At 52.5% G+C, this 26,977-nt stretch overlaps 2 protein-coding genes across 4 annotated transcripts; both read left to right on the top strand.

The window, feature by feature from the left end:
- Positions 1 to 5,432: 5,432 nt before the first annotated feature.
- CALB2 (calbindin 2) lies at positions 5,433 to 11,422 on the top strand. Of its 2 annotated transcripts, XM_062500131.1 has the most exons (11): positions 5,433 to 5,523; positions 8,591 to 8,667; positions 8,857 to 8,946; positions 9,047 to 9,127; positions 9,955 to 10,011; positions 10,115 to 10,192; positions 10,304 to 10,359; positions 10,567 to 10,606; positions 10,714 to 10,767; positions 10,993 to 11,064; positions 11,306 to 11,422. In XM_062500131.1, exons 1-11 carry the CDS (start codon positions 5,433 to 5,435, stop codon positions 11,420 to 11,422), a joined length of 813 nt encoding a protein of 270 aa, XP_062356115.1. The 2 variants fall into 2 exon arrangements, with proteins under 2 accessions (XP_062356115.1, XP_062356116.1); XM_062500132.1 differs by lacking the exons at positions 10,567 to 10,606; positions 10,714 to 10,767; positions 11,306 to 11,422 and having other exon boundaries at positions 10,993 to 11,038.
- A 1,563-nt stretch (positions 11,423 to 12,985) lies between these two features.
- On the top strand, positions 12,986 to 26,306 carry GOT2 (glutamic-oxaloacetic transaminase 2). Of its 2 annotated transcripts, XM_062499843.1 has the most exons (10): positions 12,986 to 13,053; positions 18,337 to 18,493; positions 19,646 to 19,774; positions 20,123 to 20,182; positions 20,304 to 20,465; positions 20,849 to 20,953; positions 21,825 to 21,975; positions 22,605 to 22,770; positions 23,739 to 23,889; positions 24,379 to 26,306. In XM_062499843.1, the coding sequence occupies exons 1-10, from the start codon at positions 12,986 to 12,988 to the stop codon at positions 24,499 to 24,501; spliced, it is 1,272 nt and encodes a 423-aa protein (XP_062355827.1). In that variant the 3' UTR covers positions 24,502 to 26,306. The 2 variants fall into 2 exon arrangements, with proteins under 2 accessions (XP_062355827.1, XP_062355828.1); XM_062499844.1 differs by lacking the exon at positions 19,646 to 19,774.
- The last annotated feature ends 671 nt before the right edge of the window (positions 26,307 to 26,977 follow it).

Below are 26,977 nucleotides of genomic sequence, written 5' to 3'. Positions count from 1 at the left end.
CCAGTCATGGAGAGCTCCCAACCTGCCTTCCTAAATTTAGCTGACCAGTTGTTTACCACTGACACTTGCCCTCCATCACAGCCTTCAGCCTTCCATGACATTTCTTCCATTTTTTTCCAGATGGGTGTTTGCTTGAAGCCTTTCATGCTGCAATTACTGGTGTCAGCTGCAGTATCCATGGCGCAGATGTTGCCACCAGGAGGAACAGTTGTGCTGTGAATGTTTTCCATTAAATGGTAGCACTTCAGGTGTAGGGGAAATCTTAGGGTGACTCCCTTGTCTCCTCCTGGGCAGTGTTACCTGTGGTCAGCCCTGAGAAATATTTGCCCAGCCTGGTCTGAAGGACTTGTAGATTCTGCTTTCCTTGCAGAGTCACTTGTTCAGCAGCTCCTGGCACTTGAAGGAGCCCTCGGATACAGCAGCTCTTCCCATTTGGCGAGTCTGACTGTCAGGACAGTCTCTGGGACCAGCTCTGGTGGTAATTTGCAAAGGGAAAGAGGCTCCAGCTCCATCTTTCTCAATGCTGTTTCCTTTCCAGATCAAGCAAGAGTGAAGTGCTTGTCAAGGAGGGCAGCACAAGCAGGGAAATATGAAAAGTGGCAGATGTGCAGAGCAAGAAAGAGCCACTTCTACCTGCTGCTTTTCAGACTTGTCCCAGTATGAGCTTGTTACAGGGCAGGGAGAGAGCAGATAATTTCCCCTGCCTAGAAAATGGTGCTTCACATTCATCTAATTAATACTTGGTAAATACAAAGTCTCTCAAGTGGGAATGGAAGGCAGCTGTGCAGCTTGCTGTAGCTAGCAGCAGCCAGAGTAGCTAAGGCTGGGATTTCAGCAGACTCCATTAATTAATCAGAGTCAGGCTGGGCTGGGATCTGAAGGGAAGCATCCAAAAAAACCTGCTGTTGTGCTGCTACTTCTCAGGCAGTGTTTGAAATGATGAGGAGCTTGGCAGCAGCACCTGCTTTCAGCAGGCCAGGTCTGTTCCTCTCTCCAGCAGCACCGGGGGCAGATACCGTGCTCTTGTGTCTGAATGGAGCTGAAATGCAACTTAAAATTGAACCTGAAAATCACCGTACAGCTAAGTCTTCAGCAAATTATGTCTGTTAAAAAAAAAAAAAAAAGTCTAAATTGCATCTGAGCCCTTAAACAGTTTGAGGCTCTTCTTTCAGCTGCGCAGAGTTGGCTTGGATGGACCAAACTTTGCATGAACATCCCATTTTTTGTATCTGTCAGTGGTAAGAGGAATGGGCACTTTGGAAACTATCTTATTGCAGGCGAGAGGGGAAATACAAAAAATTAACACAATGAGCTCATCTGGCTTTGGAGATACTTTTATTACAATTTGGGGTTTTTTACTGCTGATGAATTTCAAAAGTCCAAAATACAGTGATACAAGATGGGTAAGACATGAAGAAGGAACTGTGAAGGAATAAAACCTGCTGTGATCCTGAAAACTCTGTTTTTGTTTGCTGTGCCAATGCCACTGGTTAGAAAGAAAGGAGATGCTTAACTGCTCCCCATACATCCAACTTCCATGCTGGAGGATAACCCAGAGAGACCCCACAGCACCACATCCCTGAAGGACCAGAACTCAAAGCTCAGGAGAAGCAGGACCAACATTCGACCAGTACTTGGCACAGGTATTTCTTACTGATCCTTCTAGGCTGGCAAACTAAAGGAAAAAATACCAAGAACCAAAGCACTTCGACTTAACTTCTGAGCATCTGGAAAGTGCAGTGGGCTGTGGTAATGCCAGAGCAGCAAGTTGTCTATGACTCCATCTGTGCTGGAGGCAGGACACAGTTCCCTTGATGCTCTGCCTTTTGTTTAGTGCTTTTGGTGCTTTCTGGCAACATCCATGGCTGAAATGACAACCTCAGCTTTCTCCATTCCTGTACTCTGTGCCACATACCTGCTTCTGAAGTCCAGGGCATTGTGATCATAGGGATAAGCTGAAAGATGCACGAAAAGCTAAAATACCTGGCAAGTGGTAAAAGAACCTCAAATGACATGATGATCCTGGCTTTCTCAGTGCTGTGGTTGGCAGTGAGCCCAGGTGTTGCCTGATTAGGGAATGCCACCAGCACGGGCTGTACCTGCGGCAAAGGGACACATGGAACACCTGTGTCAGTGCAGGGCAGAGATGGCACGGCTCCTCCTTTACTCACTCACAGCCATGGACTTGTGAGCCAGTCTGCTTCATCCTCTGTGCCAGCCTTTTCTTTTTCCTTGCTCATGAGTCCAGAGAAAACTTTACAGATCACAGAGTCCTGCTGTTTCCAGTCCCCTGGAGAAGACAGAGGTGTTACACTGATGTTTTCATGTGATATTCACATAAAATTATGAGGCCAAGAGGAGAAACCTCTGCCACAGCCTTTGGCTGGACCATATAATGAGCGTTAAATAGAGATCTCTGCTGTTATCTGAGAAACAACCCTGTGACCCAAAAAATCTGATAGTGTGATTAATTCTGTTTCATTGCAAGCCTCGGTTTCCCACATTTTTTAATGTGAGGTTTGTTTGCCTTTTGCATTCTTTCCTATTTAAAAGTAAATCAGAAAGCTTTTAAAAACCAGTGCTGTCTCAGCTCAGCAGCAAGCGTGTGCCTTGACTTCAAGTTATTAAAATTCCCTTAGATGTTTCTCTTTGTTGAAAACCTGCAGTTGAATTAAGGGGATTCTGGTATAGTGGTGTGTTGTTTGGGTTTTTTTCGAAAAGCTTTAGGTCTTCACTGCAAGGATTTCATTTGTAGGAAAGAACTAAACTCCCCCCCGCTGTGCTGAATGTTTAGAGCAGGGGGGAGCGATGTGGGTCATGGCAGTGGGCTGATCTCAGTGTGTTGATGAATTAAGTCCTGGCTCTGTAAGCAGCATGATGATCTGTTCTTTCCAAAATCTCATGGCATGTTCAGATGGAATCATAGACTGTCCTGATCTGGACCCACAAGGAACATCAAGTCCAACTCTTGGCACTGCACAGGACATTGCAAGAATCCTATCATGTGTTGATGTGATGGATCCCATCATCCCTAAGAGTGTTGTCCAGAGGCTTCCTAAACTCTGTCAGGGCTGGTGCTGTGACTGCTTCTCTGGGGAGCCTGTTCCAGTGTCCAATCACCCTCTGTCTGGGTGAAGAATCTTTTCCTGATATCCAGCCTAGGTGGTGGGACAGGGGTGAAGGCTGGAGGAAACAATCTGGGTCTTTTTTCCCACAGAAGGGGCATCCCCAGTGCCTGGACACCCATGTGAGAGATGGCTTCAAACAGCAGCTCAACCACCCCTTGCTTTGCTTTCCTGAAGCTTCACAGCCCTCTCTAAAAGTCTTTCTCAGTCTTAGCAAATCCCTTCCTACAGCAATGAGCCCCTTTTGTACCACCAGCTGCTTCAGAGAGGCAGCCTGGGGAAGCATTTCCCCAGAGAAGGGAGGGAGTACACTTGGAGCCCAGATACTGCTCCCAGGCACCTTTTAGCAGAGAGGTGGATGTCATGGAGCAGCATGAATGAGATGGGCTTTGGTGACCCAAAGCCATCCCTGCACTGGCCTGGAGCTCTGCTCCCATGGAGCAAATGATGGACCATTGCTGGTCCCTGTGCCCATTCACTCCCCTGCCTGGGCACAACTGGGAACAGTTCAGCCCTGCAGAAGTAGCGAATGTCCCCTCTCAGCCCCCAGGAAAAATGTGCTCTGAAGGGAGTGGGACAGTAAAGCAATGGGCTCTGCTGGGGAAAACTGTGCTGCAATAATGAGGGGGAAAAAAAGATTTTTTTCAGGCTGATTTCTGTGCCAAACCACAGAAAATGTGAATGGAATACACAGGACACCCTTCAGTGTCCCATGTGTGCCTGAAGGCTGTGCTGTGCAGCAGAGAGGAAAAGAAGGCCATCATACTGCTCGGTGTCCCAGTATGGCTCTTCTCATGGGATGCTGGCACAGCATCTCTTCCCGTGCCTGAGGTCCTGCCCTGCCTCAGCTTCCCATAGCATTAGAGCCAGGCGTGGCTCCATCTCCACTGCACTCCAGGCCCCTGTCATTCGGAGGGAGCACCTCACCCCCCTCCCACCACCTCCCCCCCCCCCCCCCCGTTCTTCCGGCCAAAAGATAAAAATAAGAGGCACCAGCACCCAGCAGGATGGGCAGTGCCCCGAATAATTTCCAGCAGCTGCCTGGTGCCGGCTGCGTCCCTGCTCTGCGCACATCTGAACTTCCCTGATGCCTTCTCATCTTTAATTAAGCACTTCCATCGGCTCAGCCTTCTTGCTGGATCTGATTTTTTTTTTCCCCTGTAGCCATGGCAACACTTCCCCTGGGCAGGCTGCGCTGGAGCCAGTGACAAACCCCATGTGTGGCTGTTTTGTTTGGACCTGGAAACTTCCCTGCCATTTGGGAAAACTTGGGAAAAGAAAATCCCGCAATGAGCTAGTGAGCGGCAAGGGGAGCCAGGGTGAGAAATGTGTTTTGGGCTGAGCATCCCTTCTGTCCCCCAAGTAGCCCTGCTCCACCAAGGATGGCAGAGCCTTAATCTGAGGATTCCTTGGTTTTTCCTCCAAAAGATGGCTGCAGCATCCAAGTTTTGTGTCCTCACTCCAGCCACGGGTGTAAGTGACAGCTCTGCTGTGGCCATTGCATGGTCCCTTGGTGGTGGTGACATAGGGACTACCATTACCCTGCTCCTTCTGCCAGGACCAGCAAATCATGAGCTAAGAAGCTGCTATGTGACACAGATGTGGTGACACAGGGCATGGATGCGGTGACTGGGGTAGGGCTCAGTGGCAGAGGAAGGGATGCAGGGACTTGGGGAAGGAATGGAGTGACAGGCAGGAGGAGGCAGAAGGGCAGAGTGCCAGAGTAGGGCTAGGTGTCAGGAAAGGGGTAGGTGACATTAAGCAGGGTGGGTGATGTGGGACAGGGGTAAGTAGCATAGGGCAGGGATAGGTGACACAAGGCAGAGGAGATGTCATGGGGCAGCAGTAGGTGAGAGCGGGGTTAGGTGACAAGGCAGGGACAAGTGTCAGGGCGTGGGCTGCCAACTCCGGTGCCCAGTGCTGCTCCCAGTATCCCAGTATCCTGCTGTCCCGGTATCCCGATGTCCTGGTATTCTGGTGTCCTAATGTCCTGGGTATGCCGATGTCCTGGTGTTCCAGTATCTCGGTATCCTGGTATCCCAGTGTTCTAGTATCCCGATGTTCTGGTGTCCTGATATCTCAATATCCTGCTGTCCCAGTATCCCGGTGTGCCGCTGTCCCGGTGTCCCCCTGTCCCGGTATCCCGGTGTCCCGGTACCCGCTGCCCCCCGTGCCCGGCCGGTGTCCCGGGCGGCGGGCGGCGCCCTCTGGCGGCGGCGGGCGGCGCGGCGGCGGCGGGTATAAAAGGCGGCTGCGGGCGGCGGCGGGATCGGGAGCGGCGGGATCGGGAGCGGGATCGGGAGCGGGATGGCCGGCCCGCAGCAGGCCCCGCACCTCCACCTGGCCGAGCTCACCGCCTCCCAGTTCCTCGACATCTGGCGGCACTTCGACGCGGACGGTCAGTCCCGGGGCGCGCGGGACACTTCTCTCCTCAAAACACCGGCGGGGAGGGCAGCGGGTAGAGCATCCCTGGGGGCGCGGGGCTGAAAGGGGGTGGTGAAGAGTCTCTGGACATCCCGGAGGAGAGGACAGAGCCTCCACGCCGCAGCACGGGGATAGCGGTGAGCCCCCAGGGTGATGGAGAGCCCCCGGGATGCAGAGACTCCAGGATGGAGAGTCTCTGGGATGATGGAGAGTCGCCGGGGCGCAGCCCCATCGGTTGAAGTTCCGGGGTCGGGGAGAGCGATCGGTCCCCAGGACCTCCCCGTCGAGAAAGGACGGGGACCTCCAGAACTTCACCCCACTGGGAGCCCTCAGCCTATGGGGATGCTGAGCCCGGGATATCCCGGGTCTCCTTGGCACGTCCCCCGGGTGCCTTAAGAGCTGGGGCTCGCTCGGGGCTGGTGTCAGCTCTGGACGCTGCTCTGCGCGTCTTGCCTTTCCCGGGGTGCCCAGTGTCTACCCTCGGTCCCCTCCATCTCCCCGCTCGGCAGTGCCGCACACTTGGTACCTGAAGGGAGGGGGGCAGCGCGGCCACCAGATTGGCCCCAGGGCCAGCCCCTTGCCAGGGGTGACAGAGCGGGTGTCCCACGACCGGAGTAGGCTGAGGAACGGTCCCTCCACGTCCGGAGTGCTTGGTCTATGCCTGCCTGCTCCCCGGCCTCACAAACCTCCCCCCGGGGATGCTGTGGCAAAAAACCGTGTCCACTATGGGGATGTCACCTTCCCACGGAGTCACATTTGGGATAGACATTCCTGTTCCTACCACAGTCAGCCCCAAAAGGGGGGGAAATGCAAAACCAGCATTGTTTTTGGGAAAACGGTTTCTTCCACTGCTATGGTGCCATAAAGAAGGCTCAGCCCACTGGGAACAGCAGCCCAGGGGAAGGCTCCTGTCCTTCACTATGTCTCCTGTTCCTGCAGAGAGGTTTGGGGACCAAAAACCTCCTGGGAACTGTATCATGTAGCTTCCCCAGCTGCGCTGGAACTGGAGCTCAGCTTGCTCCTGGCTGCATTTTGGGGTCATCACCCCTCCTGCAGTCTCACAGCATCGGGGACACAGACACAAGTTTCTGTCACTGCTGGAGCTGGCACTGGAGCAGCCACCAAGGGTTTGGGAAGGTGGCACTTCAGTGCGAGTGATGTGGGTGTCCAGCTGCCTCCCTGCAGTGTGTCCCACTGCGCCCTTGGATGTGCTCTGTCATCTCCAAAACACAGTGGCAGGCACGGATCCAGCTTGGCCCATGGCCCCCAGGCAGGGCAAGGCTGTCGAGCTGCGGCACGGCAGGTGCCCAGGAGAGGAGGGACTCAGGCATCAGGAAAGAAGGTGGCCTTGACAAGGACGATGCTCGGCTGCACCAGGCAGGAGCTCCAACAGCCCTGCTTGCTTCCCTGTGCCAATGGGGGAACCTGGGGTTCATTCCCCTGTGCATAGAACTACTTCACCCAAGCTCATCCCTGCATTTAAACCCCTTCAATGTGGCTTCCATGCCTTGAGCCACTTCCCCTCAAGGTTTGTCATGCCCCAGAGATGTCCCCCTGGATGTTTTTAATGTCCTCACTTTACCAGCCACAGCTGCCCCGAGGCTCCGAGGTGGAGCTGCATGGACTGGCTGTGGCTCTCCGGAGGGGATTTTCCATGACACTCCACATCCTGCTGCTCTGCGGACATGGATCAGACCTGTCCAAGCTGCTACTTGGAGGAAGCCAAGCTACTGCCCACAGCTTTTCTCGGCTTTATTTTTTTTTCCCAGCTCAAAACGCCTGTTGATTTTTCTTTTTTTTCCCCAATTGAATTCAAAGCCGCTTGGGGCTCTCCTGCACCCACAAAAGCAAAGCCCCAGGAAGAGCGGTGGGAAGCCAAGTACCTCAGTGGCTCATGCACCCCAATATCACCCAAGCCCTTCCTGGGAAGGATGCTGCTTATCCACTGGGATGTGGTCACCAAAGAGGAAGGTACTCTGGGACTTCCCCAGCGCTTCGAGCTGGGATGTGGATAGGTTATTCCCAGCTGCTGTGTTGCAGTGGGGAGCAGATGCTGCTGGGGAGCCTGCAGGTGATAATGCTGAAGGTGGCACAGAGCAGGGAGCTGTGGTCCAAGCCTCTGGAGGCTGAAATGCAGAACACTCCTGGGGGAAAGGTTCACAAGGAAGAGCCCTGGCTATCCCTCAGCCAAGTACTTCAGGGGAAAGAGCAACATCTCTCTGCTGTGCTGAGATATTCTTGGAAGGGAGGATTTCTGGCAGGGAGTTGACACCTTGCCTGACAGCACCATGGAGCCAGTGTCTTCACTGCTGTTCCCGGCTGTGATGTGACCCTGCTGCTTCCAGGCACAGCCACCCCCCCAAAGCCACCAAGAGCCAGCACTGTGGGGTGTCGTGTGTGGCTGAGCCCTGGCTGAGCCGTCCAGCCATCGAGCATCCCACAGGCAGGGCCGGGCTGTGGATACTCCGGATTCCAGAGGAAACACATCTCAGCACAGATACTGGCAGTGAGAGGTATGAGGTAGGCAGGACAGAGATCTTTTGGAGCTCCTGGCCACGCTGGAGATTGGCAGTGGGGTCACCCCTTGCTGGGGCTGATCCTGCACCTAGGATGGGAGTATGCTGTGCCAGGTGCCTTGCTTCTGCTCTCCATTTGCCCTTTGGCAAATTTGGCCCCCATAGGAGGCTGAGAGGAGACAGTCCTGACTGGGAGATGCTTGCATGGGATAGGGTGCCTTTATTTAGGCATCTGATTGAAGTGTCAGATACAGAAAATGCAGCAAAGACCAACAAAATCCCCTGTACCCTACAAATTAGTGCAAGGGATAAGTCCAGGGCCGTGTGTCACCTGGGATAATTTGGGCATCACCAGTATGTCTAATGCTCAGCATCAACATTGGCTGGCATTTTCTTGCTGCCACAATTGCTTTGGAGCCATGTCCTGGTGCAGAGGGAACAAGCTGTGTCCCCTGAGAACATCTGTCTCTCTCCTCCTGTGCTCTGACACTGTGGAAGTCTTACTGCATTTTTTTCCTCCCCCAGGAAATGGCTACATTGAAGGTAAAGAGCTGGAAAATTTCTTCCAGGAGCTGGAAAGTGCAAGAAAGGGGGCGGGTGTGGTAAGAGCATCTCCTGGCTTTGCTCCCTCCTTTCCCTGTTCCCTTGTGCCCTAAGATTCATGCTCATGTCAGCCCCATCTCTTTTGGGCACTGATGAGCGGGACTAGGGGCTCCTCTGGGAGGAAAGTGGGAGAACACCAGCACAGGGAATGGGGAAAAGGCTCCCATCCCCTCTCTCCTTGCTGGCAGGACTCAAAGAAGGACAATTTGGGTGACAAGATGAAGGAGTTCATGCACAAATACGACAAAAATGCGGATGGCAAAATTGAGATGGCAGAGGTGAGAGGTGCTGGACCTGACAAAACCCCGGGTTGTTTGTTTTCCACCCCCATGCTCGTGCTTCCCCTCCACCTTTCCACCATGTCTGTACTCCCCACAGCTGGCCCAGATCCTGCCTACGGAGGAGAATTTTCTGCTGTGTTTCCGCCAGCATGTGGGCTCCAGTTCAGAGTTCATGGAGGTGAGTGGGACAGGCTGCACTGGGGGATCCCCAGGGAATTCAGTCCAGCTCCACCATGGGAAAACAGTGGGAGCTTGAACTGTCCAAACCTCCCCATGTCTCCCCAAAACTCTTGGCATTAACTCAGCACTGGGAGGCAGTGCTGATTTAGGGAAGAGCAGGAGTGTGGTGGGTTTTCCCAGTTCTCAGCACCCCTTGGATATTTCTCAGAGCAGCTGGGTGCCTCATCCCAGCCTCCAGGCAAAGTGAGCTGCAAGGATTTGGGGCTTTTTTGTAAACTTCCCCTCATGGTTTCTCTTAAGAGCCCACGGGATGTGCCGAAGTCAACACTGCTCTTCCATCCCACAACCTCCCTGTGCCCTTGCATGGGGTGAACCCACACAGATGGGAAAGAAATTGCAGAAGGGGAATAAAACAGTTGGGGGGGAAGTGAATGCGCAGCATCCTGGATAGGAAGGAGCTTGTACATGGAAACTGAACCCTGGGTGGAGGGGAAGGCTGAAAGAAGAGCACCCCATGACATGGGGGAGGGGGGGGTAAGCAGACACTATTGTTTAATTGGGGGATGTAATTAAATATTATTAAATATTAAAGCCTGGTCTTGCATCCTGACATGAGGATAAAATCGCTTGAACTCTTGGTATGGAGCTGAACAAAAGCATCCAGCCCCAAGGGAGAGTAGATGACACCAGTGGGAGCTGTGAGATGGCCCCATTGCCTTTAGGGTGGTGGAGAACACTCTCAGCGGGGTTTATGGGGACACACACATGTCAGGGGGGAGTGGGGGACACGAGCCCCCACAAAGGCTCATGGCAGTCCCTCCACAGGCTTGGCGCAGGTATGACACGGATCGCAGTGGCTACATTGAAGCCAACGAGCTCAAGGTGGGCTGTGGGCATAGGGTGGGCTGGCTGGGTCCCTGCCAGTGGGGCATCCCTGCTGGGACAGCTGGGGGTGGGGACAGCCAGCAAAACCCTCTCCTCCCAGGGCTTCTTGTCAGACCTGCTGAAGAAGGCGAACCGGCCCTACGACGAGCCCAAGCTGCAGGAGTACACACAGACCATTGTAAGTGAGACCTGGGGCACTGTGTCCCCACCCAGGGTCTCAGCACCAGGTGGGTGGCATGCAGGGGAGGAGGAGCTGATGGGTGACAGGGTATTGTTGGTATCCCCACAGCTGCGGATGTTCGACATGAACGGTGATGGGAAGCTGGGCCTCTCTGAGATGTCCCGGTAAGGTCACGGGCAGAGAGAAGGAAGAGCTGGGCAGGGAAAGACACCTGAAATGCTTGTATTTAGGAAGGGTCAGCTCCATCTTCCAGGGAAAACTGTTTTACTCTTTAATTTACTCATGTTTCTGAGCAAAATATCACTGTGATTTAAGAAAGTGTCTTTTTCTGGCTCTTCTTAATGCTCTTCACTGCCCTTATGGTTTTTCAGACTTTTGCCTGTGCAAGAAAACTTTCTTCTGAAGTTTCAGGTAACATAATATTACTACTACTGCTAATAATAATAAATACAACCCATTCCCATTGCTTATACCTCCAATCCCTCTCTCATACCCTGGTGTCCCTTATCACTTCCAAGGGAATGAAGTTGTCCTCAGATGAGTTCAATGCCATCTTTGCCTTCTACGACAAGGTAGGGAGCTGGCTCATGGGAAACTGCCCCAAATAAATATAACTTGGCCAAAAATAACCTCAAATCATATGGTTTTGGATGGGCAATTCCCTGTTCTGGTTTGGGGTGGGAGAACTGGGTTTACCTCTGGCTGTGCTGGGTGAGGGTCTGGGAATGACCATGTCCAAGGAGGAATTGTGGGGCTTGTGTCCTTCCTGCTGTTGATGTCCCTCCTACACTATCCAGGATGGAAATGGCTTCATTGATGAGAATGAGCTGGATGCACTTTTGAAAGACCTGTATGAGAAGAATAAGAAAGTAAGTGGGGGCAGCAGAGCTCAGGTACTACCCCCAGAGCCCCCCAGTTTCTTCTCCCCTCTCCCAGCAGCATCTTTCCATGTCCATCCTCCATGGGGACCAGGAGATACTGGTCTGGGTGCTGATCCTGCACCTTCATAGGAAGCTGCACTGGAGCTGGGGGGAGTGGAATCTCAGCCTGGGGGTACTCCCCAGGGAGAAAGGGGGGATGTCCACCCCCACTGCCCCCCATACTTTGCAGGAGATGAACATCCAGCAGCTCACCAACTACAGGAAGAGCATCATGAACCTCTCCGACGGGGGCAAACTCTACCGCAAGGAACTGGAGATGGTGCTCTGCAATGAGCCCCCCGTGTAGGACCTTCATAGATACAGCCCATGCTCCTCCTCCCCAAAAACAAGCACAAGGGGGAGCCCCCATCACTGCAGAGCTCCCCCAGCAGCTCTTGGGTTTGCTGTAGGTTGCTAAAATCCCATCTGGGGGGGGAAACTCTTTTTGTTTTTTTCCATCTGCCTGGTTTGTTCAATTATATTATTTTTTTTCTTTGTGGGGGTGTTGTTTTCATTCCTTTGGTCTCTTGAGTTTTTATCATTTACCAAAGAACAGTTTACTAATAAATTCAAGTACTGCTAGACTGGAGACCTTATTTCTCCATCCCATGGTGTGCTGCGGGGTGGCAGGAGGAGAGGGACATCTCCACACTCTGATCCCACAGAGGATGTGGCTGCTGGGTGGGGAAGAGATGGAGCATTTGGGAAAGCCCCTTTGTAATGAAGGTAATTTGAAAATCCCCGGGGGACCAGAGTGCAGGCAGGCTGGGTGGGGACACTCCCAGTTACCCCTCCCAGTCACCCCTCCAAGATCCTGCCAAAGCCTCTGGGACATCCCAAGGATTGCTTCCCCCAGTCCCAGTTTTGGAAACCAGTCCCAGGGTTACAATGGTGGAGTCCCAGTGCAACTTTTCCCACTCCTGTACTATCCAGTGCAGCACAGCTGAGGCCTGTATGGCCCGGTACGGTGCAGTGCAGTCCTATCTGGACATGTATAGCCCATTATGGCCCAGTAAAATCCCACACAGCTGAGGATGGCACACTGCAGTCCTATATGGCCCAGTACAGTGCCAAATAGTCCAGTATGGCCCAGTACAGCACTGTACATCCCTCTGTGGCTCAATACATTTCACTATGGCCCGGTACCACACTATACAAATCTGTGTGGTGTTGTACAGTCCTATATGGCTAAGCACAGCCCAGTACAGAGCTTTACATTTCCACATGGCCCTGTACACCCCAGAACGGCACCAAATACACCCCATACAGCCCAGTATGGCTCAGTACAGTCCTGCACAGCTCCATATGGCCAAGTACAGCCCTAGATATCCCTGTAGAGTCCTGTATGGTGTGTTACAATCCTGTATAGCTCACTGTGGCCCAAGACTGCCCTGTCTAGATGTTTATGGCTCAATATGCTGCGGTGCAGTCCTATACAGCTCAAGTACAATGTAAATGTAGATTCTAGTATTGTCCAGTACCATCCTGTATGTAGCAGTATGTCCAAGTACAGCCTGGTACATGATGGTCCAGCACAGCCTAGTACGGCCCACCATGCCCTAGCTGAGTCCTCTCTACCCCATTACAGCCTACTACAGCTCAGTATAGTGTAGGACAGCCCAGTAGAGCCAGTATGGCCTGGTACAAGACGGCTCAGTACAGCCTAGCACGGCCCATTACATCCCAGTCCAGTCCTGCATATCACAGCACCGCCCAGCATAGCCCAGTACAGCCCAGCACCGCCCCGGACCGGGCGTAACCGCCAGGGGGCAGCACCGAGGAGGCCCGGCGCATGCGCGGGGCGGAGCACTCTGCCGGCGCCTGTGGTGTGAAGTGCCCGCCCGCCGCCGCCACCGCCGCTCGTGCCGCCATGGCGCTCCTGTACAGCCGCCGGCTCCTCGCCGCCCCGCGTCTCGCCGCCGCCGCCTCCCGCGCCAGGTGAAGGCTGAGAGGTGGCTCAGTCTCTGGGGCCGCCCGCCGGTGTCGGCGGAGGGGTTTTCCCGCGGCTGAGCCCCGCTCCGAGGTGGCGGTGGGGGGAGGCTGCGGGGAGCGGGTGACGCCGCGCTGGGGATGGGGGTTTCCGAGGGGGGACGGACCGCGCTGGGATTGGCTGGGGAGGGGGGTCCTCGCTCTCTGATTGGCTGCGGCGCAGCCCGGCGCCCCCCGCCTGCCCTTGAGGCGCCGCCGTGGAGGGCGCGAAGGCACCGGGGAGCCCCGAGAAATGGGGCCGGGGGGAGCTGTGCCTTAACGACGGGCTGGGGACACCCTGTGCCTTGACCGATGGGTTGGGGACACGGCCTTGAGTGATTGGGCCGAGGTGCTGCTAGTGATGTACACTGCTACAGGGCACGAATGATGTGGTTGATGAGAGGCTGGACGTGCCCCGGCCATGTGCGCTTGCAGCGCAGAAACCGGCCGTATCCTGGGCTGCATCACCGGCAGCATGGGCGTCGGGTAAGGGGAGGGGATTCTGCCCCTCTGATCCGCTCTGCTGAGACCCCACCTGAAGCACTGCATCCACCTTTGGGACCCCAGCACAGGAAGGACATTGACCTGTTTGAGCAAGTTCAGAGGAGGCCACAAAGATGATGAGAGGAATAGAGCACCATTTCTATGGGGAAAGGCTGAGTGAAAGAGCTGGGGTTATTCAACCTGGAAGACAGAAGGCTTTGAGGTGACCTAATTGTGGCCTTCAATATCTAAAGGGGCTACAAGAAAGCTGGAGAGGGATTTTTGACAAGGGTATGGAGTGCCAGGACAAGGGGGAATGGATTTAAATTGCCAGAGGGCAGGGTTAGATTAGATATTAGGAACAAATTCTTCCCTGTGAGGGTTGGCACAGGTTGTCCAGAGAAACTATGTCTGTCCCATCTCTGTAAGTGTTCAAGGCCAGGTTGGACGGGGCTTTGGAGCATCTTGGTCTAGTGGAAGGTATCCTGGACTATGGCAGGGTTTTGGACAAGGTAATCTTTCTGGTCTCTTCCAACCCAAACCATTCCAGGATTCTGTGTGCTATGAAATGAGGTTGAGGTGGTGCTGTCTGGCTTCCCTGTGTAGTGGGACTGAAGGGACCTCTGCACTGTACAGTGAGCCTGGGGATAATGCACTGTGCAGCAGTCTGCACTGACCCCACAGTCCATGAAATGGGGCGGGAGTAGTGCTGGCTATGCTAGAGCTGTGCCCTCAGGGGTACAAACGCTGGCAGGAGCAGGATAGGAGTGACTGTGTTACTGTGAGGACCAGTCCTGGCAGCTCTGGGTTCTGCAGAGGTTTGGATAGAAGGATGTGGGGTGCTGCTGGAGCTGTGTGAAAAGCCCAGAACAGCTTCCACAAAGTACAGCTGACCTGAGAGCCACAGGGCTGGGAGCATCACTGAGACCAGGTGGCCAAGAAGCAGAGCATGCAGAGGGATCTGGACAAGGCCTTGCTGCTCTCCATAACCCTTTGACTCCTTTGGCCCTCACTAGTGGCGAAGTCTCTTAGAAACAGTTTCCAGCGTACATCAGAGCAGGAAAGAAGTGGGCTTTTTTTAAACCCCCATTCCAGCAGTCACTACTGCTTCTAAGCCAGTCTTCTGGCTCTTCTTGGCAGGGACAGAAGAGCAGCTGTCTAGAACTTGTGTTTTGTGCCCGTGGACTGTAGCAGGCCTGTGAAAGGTATGGAGCCTGCTGGCATAAGCTTTGCTTTTCTCAAGCTTGTTATACAGCAAACTATAAATTACCAAATTGCATCAATGTCACCCAGGAGAGGTTAAGTTTTGTAAGTAAGGAGCTGCTGTGCTGTGTGCAGTCCCCTTTTTCCTGTTCAGGAATGCTGCTTATTATATAACAAGGGAAGCCAAGCACTGATTAGCAGTTTCTGTTTCCTTATCTTCAGCAATATAATGTGGTGCTCCAGCTGATACCATTACTCTGTGCTGAGAATGCTCTTTCTGAAAGCAGAACAGAGATAAAGAGATAGGAAATAGTTAAAACTGCTCTCTTGACACACAAATGGTAATTGGGGTGATAACTCAGTCTGCTACTCTTCTGTATCACAAGACAGCTATTTAAATACTTTTCTTGGTGGAAAGCTTACCCGATGCTCACTGGGGCAAGGAATTTGTAGGCTTGAAAGGCCCTGTAGTAGCCAGCAGCCTGTTGGCATTGTTCTTGTGTAAATATTTGCTTTAGATGTGGTGTGTGGACAGCCTGACAGCCTTTGGCCCCTAGCACTGCTCCAGCTTGCAGAACTGCTGTAGGGGCTTTGGCAAAGCTTCTGAAATCTGGTATCTTATGTGCCTGTACCTCAGGGAACATGAGCTGGCCTCTCCAAGATGGAAACCTTCACTTGGCTTGTAATTGCTTGCTCTCCAGGCTTGGCTTGATTCTTAAACAATTCTTAAGTCTTGAGGCGTAAGTTCCACATATATTTTTAAAAGGTTCTGCAAATTCATGCAATTGGTGGTGCATTTTCCCACCCTCTCTGTCCCACTGCACTTGCAGTGCATTAAACCAGCTTAGAAGACCAGCATGGCTGAAGAGTACAGAGACTATTTTGAAACCACCTCTGAGCATGATGAGCATGTAAACTCTGACTGGGCCTTCTGTGTTGAAGTCCTGTCGGTGGAGAATGTGCTTCTTTGGCTTACATTGAGTATCCCTCGGGTGGGTCAGCCCCATCTTAAGTTTACCCCTGGTTAGTTTTCTGTACTGAACACCTCTGGCCTGGCAGAGATGTGCAGTTTATAGCTTTGACCTTTATTCAAGCCAAATGCTCTTTTAATTGCTCGAAGTAAAATACAAGGCAGTGCAGGGACACCAGTAACGGGGGGGGGGGGGGGGGGGGGGGGGTACCAGTGTAATAGGGTTTGTGGCCTTTGACGCCTAGGAGATCTCTTTTTCCCAAACCCCTTTGGGAAAGCCTTGCCTCTCTGATCTCTGGTATGCTGGTGTGTTTGGGCAACTCAGCCTAGGCTTTTTTTCTCCTGTCTCCCTGCAAGCTCACCTCCCTGGAAACACCAGAGGAGTCTTGTTTCGCTTGGAAACCTTCATGGCCAGAACAGGAAAATAAGTCCTAAACCTACCCTTCGGTGCCTTAAGCCAACACAAAAAACCGGCTCAGAACAAAAGTACTTAACTCTCTGGAGTGCTACAGCTTAGGTAAATGCCCACAGGATCAGCATTAATTGCAGTATGTTAAAGCTCTGTGACCTGCTTAAGCCTTAGCAGGATCGGGACCTAAATACCCCAAACACTGTAAGCTGCTTGAGGAAGAGCCCAGCAGAAAAAAGGTGCTGTCACTATCTCCAGAGTAGCAGCTCTTTAAAATAGATGGCTAGGCTCCTGCAGCCCTTGATACCAAAATAATCTTAAACCAGGTAAACTGAAGAGGGCCACACTACTGCACATTGTTTATCTCTTTCCCTGCCTCTCCATTGCCAGGAACACACTGGGTGGGTTTTGTCCAAAGCTGCCTGAACATGCAGCAGGAGTTTGCCCTGACAGTCCCTTTGACGTGTCCTGCTCAGGTTGGTTCCCCAGGTCACTCCCTCCACACTGGCTGCATCCCCTGTCCCTCTCTGGAGGGTGTGTGTTACTGGCATAACTGACTCATCCTCCTTTCCAAGCTGATCCTGTACTTAAGAGGTAATTAAGACTGGTTAGCGGTCTAAAAAACATTAAGCATATCTTCCATTTTTAAACTATCTGAGGTGGCTCTATCTCTTTGTCAAAATCTATCGAAAGGAGAAACAGGCTTTTTTAAAAATTTGGAAATAGTGTAGAGATGGATAGAGCAGTTAGTCTGAGAAGGCAAATCATGTTTGGGCTCCATAAGATGTAATGTACATACATAGGAGAGTGCAAAACTTTTCTGTAGTGAGTAAATTTGGCCTAAATGGACCTAAAACAGGGACAGAGTGGAGAGAAAAGATGGTTTTGTGAGTTCTGCTGATCAGTTAGAGCTTCCTTAACCCACCTGGCCCTGCTGCCCACAGATATCTGTATCTGCCTACAGAATCTGCACTACACACTCAGCAAGAGGTCTGGCTGGCCCCGGGCTGGCTCCCGGCTGCCTGCATTGCCTGGGGCAGGGGCCGGCCTCAGGACAGCATTCCCGAATTGGGAAAGGATCTTATTATCAGGTGAGGTAGCCTTTCCTGGGCTGCCAAGCCTAGTAAATCTGATATGTCTCTGTGTGTTTCTCCTTCAGCAATCAAGGCTTGAGTTCTGTCCTCCAGGAGATAAACTAAATCTGCTTTGTATTGTACCCTTTGTTCCCCACAGAGCTGGGGGATCTGGGTATGTGCCTGTGTGATGAGTCAGGACACTCAGAGCTGCATGCAGTGCCTTCAGGAGGGGGCTGTGACAGCCACAGCCCTCTGCCAGGGAGGTTAAAAACTGCTGCTCCTGCACAGTCTGCAAAGCCTGGACATGGGACAGGGCAGAGGCTGTGGCCAAAGGAAATAACAGGTTTCTTTTTATAGCATGGTCTGCTCTGCCCTTGACATTAAGAGAGCCTCTCCATCTTCAGGATGTGCTGCCAGCAGGGCAGAGGCAGGTGGCTCCTCGTGTTGGGGGAACACAAAGCTTTTCCTGATGCAGGGAGGTTTTGTGCTTAATAGCAGGGGAATGGTCTTCACATCAGAGCTTATCACTTGTCACACAGGGAAGAAACGCTACTGTGATTTCCTGGAAAACAGCATTTGTCTGCAACACCAGGGGAGGCAGAGTTTGTAGGGCAAGGAGTGGAAATACCTTTGTTCTGTCAGCCAACGTTGGGAGAAAAACAAATTAGTTTTCATGTACTAGAGCCTTTCCAGGAGTTTGGACAACACTCCATATTCATGCTTTGTGCAATTGCCTGGGTCTGGCCAAGGTTCCCTGAAGGGGAATAACCTGTGCAATCCCACATGCAGGCTCTGGGCACTTGTCCAGAGCATAAGAGATCAAGGCTTCAGTTTCCTGGGCTCTTTGTGGTGTTAGCACATAAGGCAAACAGGAGCATTTCAACATGCTAATGACTGAGACTAATGACTCATGAGCTAATGACTTTGCTCATTCTGCAATGTATGATGTTACTTAAATGCTTTGGTTTGGTTTTTTTGGATAATTCTCTCAATACTATTTAAACCACCTTTTTCAGTGGTTTAAAGATAAGATTTCCCTTGAGGGTTTCTCTTGGTGCACAACTCTGCCCAGTTCTCAAGCCTCATGCTTAGCTTCTTCTTTCTCCCTTTAGCTCATGGTGGTCCCATGTGGAGATGGGTCCCCCCGACCCCATCCTGGGAGTGACAGAAGCTTACAAGCGTGACACCAACTCCAAGAAGATGAACCTGGGTGTGGGGGCATATCGGGATGACAACGGGAAGCCATATGTCCTGAACTGTGTTCGCAAGGTGAGCTGGGTGCTGGCTGCTGGGCAGGGCCAGATCCAGGTGCCAGGTACCCTGAGGGAGTCAGGGAAGGGGAAGATCACTAAGCAAGTTTTGCCTGTTGGTCCTTAAAATAAGCTTTGTCTCTAACAGACCAGGACAGTATTCCTGGATGTCTCCCTTAGCAGGACTAATGCTTTTGAGACACGACAGAGCCATTAAGTAGTACAGGACAAAACAGGAAATGCATATCCTGTTCCCATTCAAGTAATTTGTTGCTGACTTCCATGAGCCCTCCAATGCACCTGTTCTCTGAACTTCAAGGTGTTTATTGAATAGGCTGATACATTCTTTAGGGCATCCCACAAGGGAGGAAGGAGCTTACATTGGCCCCTTAGTGGATTAGTCTTAGAAATTCTGCTGAGCCGATGTTACCAGTTTCTCCATAAGCCAGTCTAAAACTCCAGCCCAGGGAGTTGGGTGTGGACATTGCCCTTGAGGGGATTATGGGGTCTTTTAGGGCTGTTGGGGTAGAAATAGGCTGTTAAATAGCTGGCAGCTGACACATGCACTGTTTGGCTGCACTGACAGGGAGGGTGCCTTTTCCATGTGTCTCATCAGTGTGGGGTTTAAAGCCATCGCTTGCCTTCCCTCTCTCTGTGCAGCTGGGTCACAACCAGGGAGCCTGGATGGTGTCACAGGGACAGTTTCCTGGTGGTATGTGAATGCTGCCATGGTCTGTGCCACTCCCAGCATGACAAGGCCCTGCAAAAGGTTTGCTACCCTACCTGGTTTAGGGATGTCTCCTATATAGAGATATCTCCTCTCAGTGACACTCAAGTCTTCCTTTCGTACAGGACAATTCCTGCTTGGGCAAAGAAGTGTGTGCAGCAGCATTGACTTGTAATGGGCTAGAAGTGGTGCTCTCTTCTGGTGCCAGGTTTCCTTGGCTCCGTTGTACCAATGCTGTCACCCACTGAGGGCTCTGGTGGCTGTGGGGTTTTATCTGAAATGTTTACTGCTGCCCCTTGCTTGGAATGAGCCCTGCAGGGAAGCTCCTGTAAACCAACCTTTGCCCCTTTCGAGTAAGCAAACGTGCAGAGAAGTGACCTTCAGCTGTCCATCATTCTCTCCACGGTGATGCCTTCCTTGCTGAGCTTGTGTCCTCCCTTCCAGGCAGAGGCCATGATAGCAGCCAAGAAGATGGATAAGGAGTACTTGCCCATTGGAGGGCTGGCAGATTTCACCCGGGCATCTGCAGAACTGGCTCTGGGGGAAAACAGTGAGGCTTTCAAGAGTGGCCGGGTAAGGAGAGGCTGGGACACAGGGGGCAGGGAGGACACATGGTTGGTGTGTGGGTGCTCAGCAAATGTGGAAGCACTGGTGGGGTACTGATGCTTCTGAGTTGTGGGCTGGCTGGGCCCAAGGATGACTGCTTCCTCTGAAAGCTGGGGTGAAACAGCCCTGTCCACAGAGGGGCTTTAACCTTGCCAGGGGGCCCGACTCCCCACCCTGGAGCTGGAGCTGCTGACCCTTGTGGTCCCTCCAGCCCCTTGTCTCTGTTTTGATGTGCTGCTGCCAGTGCTGCCATAGTGACTATGCTCTCTCTGTAACACAACATGGCTACTCAGATATTTTTTTCTATCCTTGCAGTATGTTACTGTGCAGGGTATTTCTGGGACTGGATCTCTGCGAATTGGAGCCAACTTTTTGGTGAGTGCCTGGCCAGCAGTGGAAGGAAAGGACATAGTTTGACCAGAGCTGAATTTTTAGGATTTTCTAACTGCTTGAATATATTCAACCTGTTTGAGCACTCTGTGTTTCTATTGACCAGCAACGATTCTTCAAAGCCAGCCGTGATGTGTATCTACCCAAACCGTCCTGGGGCAATCACACTCCCATTTTCCGTGATGCTGGCATGCAGCTTCAGGCTTATCGCTACTATGACCCCAAGACATGCAGCCTGGACTTCTCTGGAGCCATGGATGACATTTCTGTGAGTTGTCTTCCATGCCTGGAAGAAGGGAGGTCATGTGGGGAAATGGGTGGTGATCTTACTTTACCCTGTATGTGATGATGTGGCATAAAGCTGTGACAGGGGAGGTGTAGGCTGGATATTGGGAGAAGGCTTTTCATGCAGAGGGTGGTTGGGCACTGAAACAGGGTCCTGAGGGAAGTGGTCATAGCACCAAGTCTGCCAGGATTCAAAGAGTGTTTGAACAATTCAGGCACATAGTGTGGTTTTCAGGGTTGTCCTGTGCAGGGCCAAGAAGTTGGACTCCTTACGGGTCCATTCCAGTGCTCATCTAAGTTGTCTCATCTGCTGAGGAGAGTGCTCAGATATCATTGATGATTCATTCTCTATAACATCTTCTCTAGAAAATTCCAGAGAAGAGCATCATCCTCTTACATGCTTGTGCTCACAACCCCACTGGGGTGGATCCCCGGCAGGAGCAGTGGAAGGAGTTGGCAGCTACAGTGAAGGTAAGCAATGGCCCAGGGGTACTGTGCCATTCCTAGGAAAACCACATCTCTGGTCTTTCATGGGTGGCACCTGGTCTTCACTTCACTAGAGGTTATTCCCTTCCCTGAAGCCAGGATGGGTGTCATGTTCCTGACAGGAGCCAGGCAAATGCATGCAGAAAGCTTCTGGCTAACCACTGGGCTTTCTGCTGGCACCTTCCCAGGAAGCTGGAGTAGGGAGACCTGAAAGGAGAGCAGCAGGGTTGAAAGCACAAGCTGTGATTGCTGGAGCGGAGCACCCAGTGCTGGTGTATTAAAAATGCTGGAAGATCTCTCACATGCCTGGTGTCTCCTTGCAAGCTTCAGCTGGAAATAGACATGGACAGGTTCTACTTTCTCCTCCTTCCTGCTGCTTTGTCAAGGCTGTAGCCAGTGAAATTTGGCTTGAAAATACCCGAGCTTGGTAAGGTCCTGAGAACTGGTAGATACTGATCTCTGTGGCCTACAGAAGAGTTGATCTTCTAACTAAGGGGCAGTGCATCTGGGATATCTGCCTGGCTGACTAGAGAGTTACCAGGTAATTTTCCTCAAAACTGGTAATACAGAAGACATTGAAGTAGACTATTTTATTACTTTTGAATCTACTTCTGCTTCCTGGGCCAGACTTGCACATCCTGTAAGTGCACTGGAGGGTCTTTAGCTGCTGTTTTGATGTATGGTGGGTAGCTGCAGGTTTTGTGCTGCTTTCCCTGTGATGAGTGAAGGGGAATGGCTCTCTTTCTGAAGGAGAATGACTGCAGGTAGACAGACTGATGTCTGCATAGCTTTTCTCAGCTTGCTCCTTGGAGGAGTGCTCAGCTTCTGTGACACTCTCTTCCATCTTTGCTGGCAGAAAAGGAACCTCCTCGTGTACTTTGACATGGCCTACCAGGGCTTTGCCAGTGGGGACATCAACCGGGATGCCTGGGCTGTGCGGCATTTCATCGAGCAGGGCATCAACATTGTCCTGTCACAGTCCTTCGCTAAAAACATGGGGCTGTACGGTGAGTAGGGCATGTGGCAAGGAAGTAATTTCATCCAGGCTGCTGGTGGGATCCCAATACCTCCAGGGTTTAGCAGCCAGTGTCTTCCTGCTGCCTGTGTTCATCCTGCAGTACTGAGCAAGGATAACCCATTAGGAGCTGGACCCTTCTGAAGAACAGGGATCCACTAAAATGTGGTGGTAGGTGCCACAATATAAGAAGGATATAAAGCTTTCAGAGAGTATCCAAAGGAGACTACAAAGATGATGAATGGTCTAAAGGAGAAGCTGTACCAGGAGCAGCTGAGGACACTTGGCTTGCTCAACCTGGAGAAGACTGAGGGCAGAGCTCATCGTGGGCATGAGCTTCCTCCCAAGGGGCAGCATCTGCTCTCTTGTGACCAGTGATAGGACCCAAGGGAATGACATAGAACTGTGTCAGGGAGGATTTAGGCTGGATATTAGGAAAAGGTTCTTAACCTAGAGGGTGACTGGGTATTGGAACCGACTCCTCAGGGAAGTGGTCATAGCACTAAGCCTGACAGAGCTTAAGGAGCGTTTGGACGATGCTGTCAGGCACAGGAATTGTGGGATTCTTGTCGTGCAGGGCCGATGATCCTTCCAACTCAAGATATTCTGTGATTCCCTTAGGAGAGCGTGCGGGTGCCTTCACAGTGATCTGCAGTGATGCAGATGAAGCCAAGAGGGTCGAATCACAGCTGAAGATCCTCATCCGCCCCATGTATTCCAACCCACCTGTGAACGGAGCGCGCATTGCCTCTCTGATCCTCAACACCCCTGACCTAAGGAAGGAGTGGTAAGAAGAAATCTGTAATGTTCATTCTAAGAGACAGTGAGGTCTCTTAGTGCAGCTTACTTAGTGCTTACTGTGTGCTGCTGTCACAGGCAGCTCTTAGCTTCAGGAACAGGCATAATGGTTATTCTGCAGAAATCTCTGCTTATGTCCTGGCATCAGCTGGTGTCAGTTTAACCTGACACAATCAGGTTTTCCTTGTGTTACCAAGGAAGAAAACACTAAAGGAGAGGATAAACCTCCTGAAGGATTGAGGGCTGCAGGAGCTGCCTATCCAAGAAGCATAAAAGTCTGAGGTGATGCAGTCATGTAGTGTGTCTCTTGTGGGGGAAGGGGAAGCGTAAGCCCCCTGGAAATAAGACCCACGAATGTAACCCTCATGCCCTAAGCCTGATTCCTGACATCAGCCTGTGCTGTTTTCCCAGCCCCTTGGTGCTGGGTCCCTCCTAGCAGCTGGCCTGGCAGAACAAAGGCTGGCAGTGTGCTGTGGCCTTGCTGGGGGCTGTGTTATTTTGGCAGCCTGACACTTGTGCCTGATCCAGGACTAGGCAGAGACATTTCCTAGCTGTGCTGCTTTGGAGCAGGGCCTGTTTACCAATGCACTCTTGGTTTATCTGTAGATATTATTTTATCTGGGTTAGAGTAGTGCTGCCATGAGGCATCCGTGACTTTCAGAAGTGAGAAATGTCTATATTCTCGTAATAGTGTCCAACTGGTGGAATAGATAATGGAATAGCAATGGAAAATAAAAATAATAAAAAATAGCAATGGAATAAATAAAAAGAGGTCATCTTTGGGTTATCAGGAGAAAGATGCAGCTCCCCCAGCTGGAGCTACATCTTCATGCTCATCTGCATTTCCCTATGGGGCCCCTCCAGGTGGAGAGGTTGGTTTTTCAGTAACTGGGGTGGGGAGACCAACACTGGTGTGTTCCAGCCCTGCTCTGAACAGTTCCTGGGTTGACTCCTCAGGCTCACAGAGGTGAAGGGCATGGCCGACCGGATCATCAGCATGCGGACTCAGCTGGTGTCCAACCTCAAGAAAGAGGGATCCTCCCACAACTGGCAGCACATCACTGACCAGATCGGCATGTTCTGCTTCACAGGCCTGAAGCCTGAGCAGGTAAATGCAATTCCAGTGGTGTCAAAGTGTCATTGGTAGTCCTTGTCAGTAAGTTTTTGATTGCAGATGCCAAAATGAGCCCTTGTAAGCACTTCTTCCTCAGGAGGAACATCCTCCAAGCCGTCCATCCTAAGCGCTGGCACATCATGGGGACCACAGTCTTGCTCTGTTCCCTGCTGTACTTGGAGAGGTTGAAAGTAAATGTAGCTGTCATGTCTGTCAAAGCAAGCAGTCACTTGGTGCTGCTCTGAAGTGACCTTAAAGGTCAGCTCAAGTGAGGTGACTCTTCCAGCTGAACATCTGCAGTGTTGCTGCTTGGCCTGAGAGCTGAGCAGCATTTCTCTTGGTGCACAGGGTACTCTGCAGGTAGTAGGATGCCCTGTCTGCTGGCAGCCAGTTTGTTTTGAGTTTCAGCAAGCTGGGTAAATTTGCACTTTGCTGACACAGCAGAGGTTGGCCTGCAGTTTGAACTTTGCTCTTTCACCCCAGGTGGAGCGTCTGATCAAGGAGTTCTCAGTCTACATGACAAAGGATGGACGAATCTCTGTGGCAGGAGTTACATCAGGCAACGTGGGTTACCTGGCTCATGCCATCCATCAAGTCACAAAGTAAAGACAAAGGGGTACCCTGGAGCTGGTGGCTTTCCCTTCCCCACCAGTTGAAGATGGGGAGGGAAAAGAAACAAGCAGAATACTTCAACCACAGCACTTGAAGCCGCTGCTGAATGTATCCTGTAGATGAGTTGTAGAAGCCTAGTCAAATCCACCCTGTGTTGTGGAGCAGGGACATCATTGCTGGTTCTTGCTCGTCACAGCCATTCTTCCCTGCTGTCCATCCTGTCTCCATCTTACCCAGCACCTATCTATGCTGGAGGAAGCAAATGCTTAGCAATGCCATCCTACCGGTGTAGGCACCAAAGGCTTCTCAGCACACATTTCTCCATGAGAAGGCTTTGTGAGGCTGTTGGCTGCTGGCCCAAGCAGCAGCAGGCAGGGAGCTGGGTGGGCTGAGTTGGAGGGCTGCTCTGGTGTGCTCCTCCAAACTCCTCAGCCACTCCCTGCTTCCAGCAGGCTCCATCATGCCAGCCTGGGGCTGGGCAGCACCAAAGCTGTCCTCTGACAACCAGCTCTGAGGACTTCGCACTACCAAACTCTACTCTGTTGTTGGCTTCGCTCCTTCCATCTGGGACTCTCCTTTCAGGTGTAATTCACAGTGGCATCATTGTGTGGGGCAGACCACTGTCCCTCTTTTAAACCTGTCTCACTTTCATACCTGGAGGTGAAACAATTTCTCACCCCCTCTCCAATAAGAATCTCCTCTGAAAACTGTTCTCTGGTGGTCTCTGCCTCATCCCATTCCTGTCCTAAGTCCAGCAGTCCAGCCCTGTATCTCCAGCCTCCGTCCCTGCAGTCTCTCTGCATGTCCCAAAGCCGTAAGCCAAGAGGCTGGCCCTGCAGTATCCCCCTCATGGAGGTGTGGGGCATACCTCTCTGTTCTGTTCAACCACATTTTTGCTGACGCCAGAAAACAGATCTTGAGAGAAATCTGAGAGCTGATGACTTGAAAACTATTCTGTCCTTCTGAACCAGTGTCCCTGAGGTCCTGTGACTTACTGGCCTCTGATTTTTAATCCTAATAAACTGGTGCATGGCTATGTTGAGCTGGGGACTTCATCCCGTCATTGTGCAGCTGGCTCCTGCCCCTTCCATGCACCAAACATTCCCTCTCAGGGCCATGCTAGCACAGGAATCTTACATGACCAGTGAAACCCTCATCTCCTGAGAATCCTGTGTAGAGAGAGGCAGTTCCTACCGACAGGCCCCAGGAGTACAGTGTGTATGAACTGAGGCTGTCCAGGTGGGAGCTAGTGTCACGGAACTGAAAGGAAAGCATTGAATGCAGCTATTGCTGGTGAGATGACAAATTCCCAAAAGCTGTCTACTTTGAGACATGGGGCCATCTTTGGCCACTGGCCCATGATGGAGTGGAGCCTCCCTAGGTGGAGCTGGAGCCATTACCTCTTCGAGTCTGTGAGCTATCTCTATCCACTGGCACCTCTTCCCTCTGCAGCCATACCAGGGTATTTAGAAGGGCAGTCCTCATTTCCCATTCGTGCCCAGGGCAGCTGTGTGCCCGTTGGAGCTGGGACAGGTCCGGTCTCGTGCACCTGTCTCGGTCTAGTGCACGTTGTTGCCACACTTGCTGGAAGGCTGGATCCTCCCGCTGCTCCCTGACAGAAGGTTTCCGCTCCCACGCTGCTTGTTTACTGGCCCTTCGCCCACAGCCTCTGCTTGCTGTCCTTTGTGCAATAAACCACTTTCCATGCCGCACACGCCATAGGTACTGCCCCGCGGCTCTGTGGGTTCCTGTGCTGTGGTCCCCGGTTCTGCGTGGTTCTGCAGCTGCCGCCTCCTGCCCTCTTACCCGCGTGGAGCCGCTCTCTGTACAATAAAAGCACCCTGGAGCACAGCCCCGTCTCTCGCCCTCTCCTTGCCGCGGGTCCTCGCAGGCTCAGTTTCTGGGAAGGGCTACCCGAAGGGGGATGTTTCCGCTCTGTATGCTCCCCCGCCTCCGGGGCTGGACTACAACCCCCGGCGTGCAGCGGGCAGGGCGGAGCCGGAGCCGGCGCCGCGCCGCCGCTGCCGCCGAGCTCGGTCGGGGCCGAAAGGAGCGGAGCAGAGCGCGCTCCCCGCTTGGTGAGTGGGGTCGGGACACGGACGGACCGGGGGGACACACGCGGGGAGCCCAGCGACCGGCTAGGGCAGGAGTCTGTGCATCCCCTGTGAACGCGGGCTGACCGTCACCGGCTCCAGGCCCTGCTCCTCTGGGCGGGGGGCGCCGCCGGGGCCCGAGCGGGACCGCGGGTCTGTCGAGTCACCCTCGGTGAAGCGCCTGCTCTCGGGGTTTCTGGTTGCCAGAGCATGGCGGCTTTGAATGGAGGGAAAGGGCACCCTTCAGCATCCTCCCCCAGGCCATGGGAGAAGCATCGACCCCCTGCAGCATCCTCAGCCGGATGGGAACTTCAGCCCACGCGGACCCACCGGCATGTCCCTCCACGCTCCTACCCACAGGGCGGCCCTTCCTCCCC

Source organism: Cinclus cinclus, chromosome 11 (genome assembly GCF_963662255.1).
Source record: "Cinclus cinclus chromosome 11, bCinCin1.1, whole genome shotgun sequence".
NCBI classification, from domain to species: Eukaryota; Metazoa; Chordata; class Aves; order Passeriformes; family Cinclidae; genus Cinclus; species Cinclus cinclus.
The sequence above is the reverse complement of the archived record's forward strand: the minus strand, read 5'-3'. Positions and strand labels throughout refer to the sequence as shown.

Bases quoted from the DNA above. Each gene is read 5' to 3' on its own strand.
- CALB2 (XM_062500131.1), top strand. From the start codon at position 5,433: ATGGCCGGCCCGCAGCAGGCCCCGCACCTCCACCTGGCCGAGCTCACC. The intron at 8,947-9,046 runs GTGAGAGGTGCT...TACTCCCCACAG, and splicing joins GCAAAATTGAGATGGCAGAG to CTGGCCCAGATCCTGCCTAC. The intron at 10,360-10,566 runs GTAAGGTCACGG...ATGGTTTTTCAG, and splicing joins GGCCTCTCTGAGATGTCCCG to ACTTTTGCCTGTGCAAGAAA.
- GOT2 (XM_062499843.1), top strand. From the start codon at position 12,986: ATGGCGCTCCTGTACAGCCGCCGGCTCCTCGCCGCCCCGCGTCTCGCC. The intron at 18,494-19,645 runs GTGAGCTGGGTG...CCTCCCTTCCAG, and splicing joins TCCTGAACTGTGTTCGCAAG to GCAGAGGCCATGATAGCAGC. The intron at 22,771-23,738 runs GTAAGAAGAAAT...TTGACTCCTCAG, and splicing joins CCTGACCTAAGGAAGGAGTG to GCTCACAGAGGTGAAGGGCA.